Here is a 3350-nt window from a genome sequence, read left to right as displayed (position 1 = left end):
AAGTGACGAGCTCTGATGCCTACCGTCGTCACCCAACTCGTCAGGCATCGATGCCGTTCTCCGGTATCCATCCGGATCAAGCTGCACAGGCGTCTTCTTCAGAACGAGATTCTCTATAATCCACTTGCAGGCGTACAAAAGGAACAGAACAGAAACGGTTGCACTACGCAACAGCTTGCAGTGAGCGTGGAGCACACACAACCTTCAGTGGAGTAGGATGATGATGCAACACCAGCCACCTTATTTCTCCTCTCATGCCATGCACAGACGCAAAGTGACCAGTGCAGTGCGTAAACAAGACATGGCACGCATAAAAAAAAGTTACTAATCACTGAAGCCGCACAGAAGCAGAGTTCAGTCTCATCGAAACTCAACGGGTAACATACTATAGTATAACAGTACAAGGGGTAAGCACTAAGCAGCGACATGGTTAAGTCTCAAGAGGGGAGGTTCAGTAATCTGTAATCTGCGCCGTTTGATTATGTGGTCATCCTCATTCAGTTTCTGCAGTCTCTGTTAGGAGCGGAGCACGGCGGCCCGGCAGTATGGGCAGTCGCCGCGGGACCGCAGCCACCGCTCCAGGCACGCCGAGTGGAACACGTGCCGGCAGCGCAGCTGGGTGAGCCCATCGCTGCCGCCACCGGCGCCGCCGCACCGCTCCAGGCATATGGAACACTCCGCTGGAGCTTCGCAACCACGGCCGTCACATTTTTCTTCCTCTGCGCCTCCGCTGCATGCTGAGCGTTCAAGCTCAGGGACGACGGGTTGGCCTTCGGAGAGCAACACCGTGATGGGCGCACGCTCATCCGCATTAATGGCGTCAGGCTCCGCCGTGCCGCCTTCTTCAACCTTGCTGGCCGCGACGGAGTCACAGTCACCAGGCTGGAAGCAGTTGGTTAGTGTGCCCAGTATGCAGTCAGAGGAGAAGTCAGCAGGGCTGCGAGCTGATCCTAATCCAGCTCCAGCCCAGATGGTCTCCGATGTGCATGTCTTTTGCCTGCAACAACAACAGTAGAGCGCGCGTGTACATGTCAGGTTCGGTACAACGTCCATGTCTCGTTCAGATTATATGTAGAAAGAGCGACAGGCTTAAGAGTTGATGCGGACCTGCTTCTTCCTGATAAGTCCACGCTGTTGAGCCGCTGGAGGAGCCTTTCCCTGGCCTGCTGAACAGCGTCAGGAAGACGGCCATTGTCCGATGCGCTGCGGTTTAGTCTTGCGCTGGAGGATATCGCCGCTGCGTGCTCTGCTATGTTTACAGCTGTTCCGAGAGAGTTGGTAACGTCTCTTTGGCTCCCTAGAACAGGTTCCTGGCCCTGCTTTTCGTATTTGATAGAGGTTAGGAACGATGTGGTAATCACTGAAGATGACTAAGAAAATAAGACATGTCGACATAATGTCCACATGTCATTAATTGGTGACTGAACATCACCAAGAAACATGCTTGTTGCAAAGAAATTCTGAATTATACATAACGAACAATGGCCAACCAATGACAATTGACAATAAAGAGAAGATTCAACACTGGAATAATCTGATTGGTTCACCATAGGCTAATACATGAATTGGCATTTAGTTTGTTAGTCTGGAGCTGGATTCAACAAAATTATTGCTAGGTCTTCGAAAATCTAAGCAGTACGAGTGTCTTGGAGTTGGAGAGAAAGGGATAAAGCAAAACAAATGTCTGTCATAATGATCACACTAGCTGAAAAGATTGCAGCTTTGTTTGCAAATGTAAACATGAAGGAAACACATAAGAAATTCGCATGATAATGTTACCAGTAGTACAGGCCCACTTAAAGCTTTGGCCTAATATTTTGAACTAAAGCCACAGCTCATTGATGTCAGAAATTAGCTGTTGGGGAGACTATCATTGCCATGCACTCATGACTCATCGCTCTGTCTTAGGTTTAATAGAATCTTCTTTTTCTGGGAAAACCATTCACTGCCTGCTTGATAATACTATAAGTACCGGTTCTTAGTTTCCTTTTTCGAAACCATAGTAAGGTTTCTTCCTACTACAGCACATACTCTGCCTAGTTCAAGAAAGAATATGAACCAACTTTCAAGCACTGAGAATATTCCGGAATGCTGATGATCTCCTCGATGTTTCTGAAAAAAACATCGGCTACCAAACTACCGTGAAACTGTTTCTTGGTTTCGCGTGATCCAAACATCTATCTAGGCAGAGGAAAACGAGGAGCATACTACAAAGCACAGATGATCCATAGCTACACACCATGTTTCATCTCTGTGAACTAGTAATTTCTACCACACCAGCTGCATGATTTCAACTTGAGACTTCATAGCAGTGGAATACAACATCAGGGTCTACAGTAGACATCTAAAACTTTCAGCAGTTCAGAACAACAATTCCCCACCAGGGTTCCCTCCCTCCAACCTCCATGATAAAAACGTGAACTTTGACACACGGTGAGCTACTAAATTAGAATTGCCATGACAACCCCCTGTTCCCTTCTCAGATAAATCGCTACTTGCATCCACTTCTTCTCGCCCTCAAAGCTACAACCTCTCTCTCAGTTACGCTTACATCCTGCACCATAACTCGTTAGCTCTCTATTTCTCGTGTCAGAAATCATTATTTTCAGACTGACCTAGACACGAAGAACACTAATCCAGCATCGCAGAACCAAAAAAAAAAATAATCCACACCATGCTCTAAGTTGTAACTAAGCTGTACTGCGGAGGTTGGAATCTAGAAGAAAACTGGAAGAGCCCTCGGTTTCTTTCTTCACTCAGAAAAAAACGTACAAAAGGCCGGAGCTTTAGCGAACAAACGGCAGGAAACCGGAGGAACGAAACGTCAGTGGCTTCTTGGGGACTCACCGGCTTGTGGTGGGAGGGGAGGGAGCTGCGGCGGCGTTGGCGGCCGGAGGGGTCGCGGCCCGCCCGGCGGCGAGGGTCCGGCGGCGAGGGTCCTGGGTCCGGCGGCGCCGGCGTGGGGCGGTGCTGGAAGTAGAGGAGCTTGGAGGCGATCGGCATGCAAGAAGGGGAAGGGGAGTGAGGAGAAGCCTGAGAGGAGCGGCGAATTGTTACTGTTCCACCTATTTCCTGCCCATCTCTCCCCCTTCTTATAGCGGCGTCAGTCAGTGCACTTTCTTGGTGGTCTTTGTGCGATGGGATTTCGAAGGGTCAATCTTGTCGGAATTTTGCTCACAAAAGCTAACAGATATTTTTCTTTTCCCAAGTGCCGCACCGTCAGGCGAAGGCAAGCAGAGTCAGTCGCCATAGATGCAACGGATGAGAGCATCGTCAGAGCAGCATCGGTTAGCTGGCGGTTAGTGCAGTCTTTTAAGTGTCATAGGATTTTATGGACATACCATATCAGC

General features: G+C 49.0%; 1 protein-coding gene across 1 annotated transcript; it reads right to left on the bottom strand.

The window, feature by feature from the left end:
- Positions 1-218: 218 nt before the first annotated feature.
- Positions 219-3107, bottom strand: LOC101763230 (probable E3 ubiquitin-protein ligase RHY1A). Its single transcript, XM_004962944.3, has 3 exons — positions 2848-3107; positions 1108-1316; positions 219-997 (listed from the first exon to the last, which is right to left on the bottom strand). The coding sequence occupies exons 1-3, from the start codon at positions 3001-3003 to the stop codon at positions 517-519; spliced, it is 846 nt and encodes a 281-aa protein (XP_004963001.1). The 5' UTR covers positions 3004-3107; the 3' UTR covers positions 219-516.
- Positions 3108-3350: the final 243 nt, after the last annotated feature.

The sequence above is a fragment of the Setaria italica genome, chromosome III (assembly GCF_000263155.2).
Source record: "Setaria italica strain Yugu1 chromosome III, Setaria_italica_v2.0, whole genome shotgun sequence".
NCBI classification, from domain to species: Eukaryota; Viridiplantae; Streptophyta; class Magnoliopsida; order Poales; family Poaceae; genus Setaria; species Setaria italica.
Note: the sequence above shows the minus strand (reverse complement) of the source record. Positions and strands in the feature narration are given on the sequence as shown.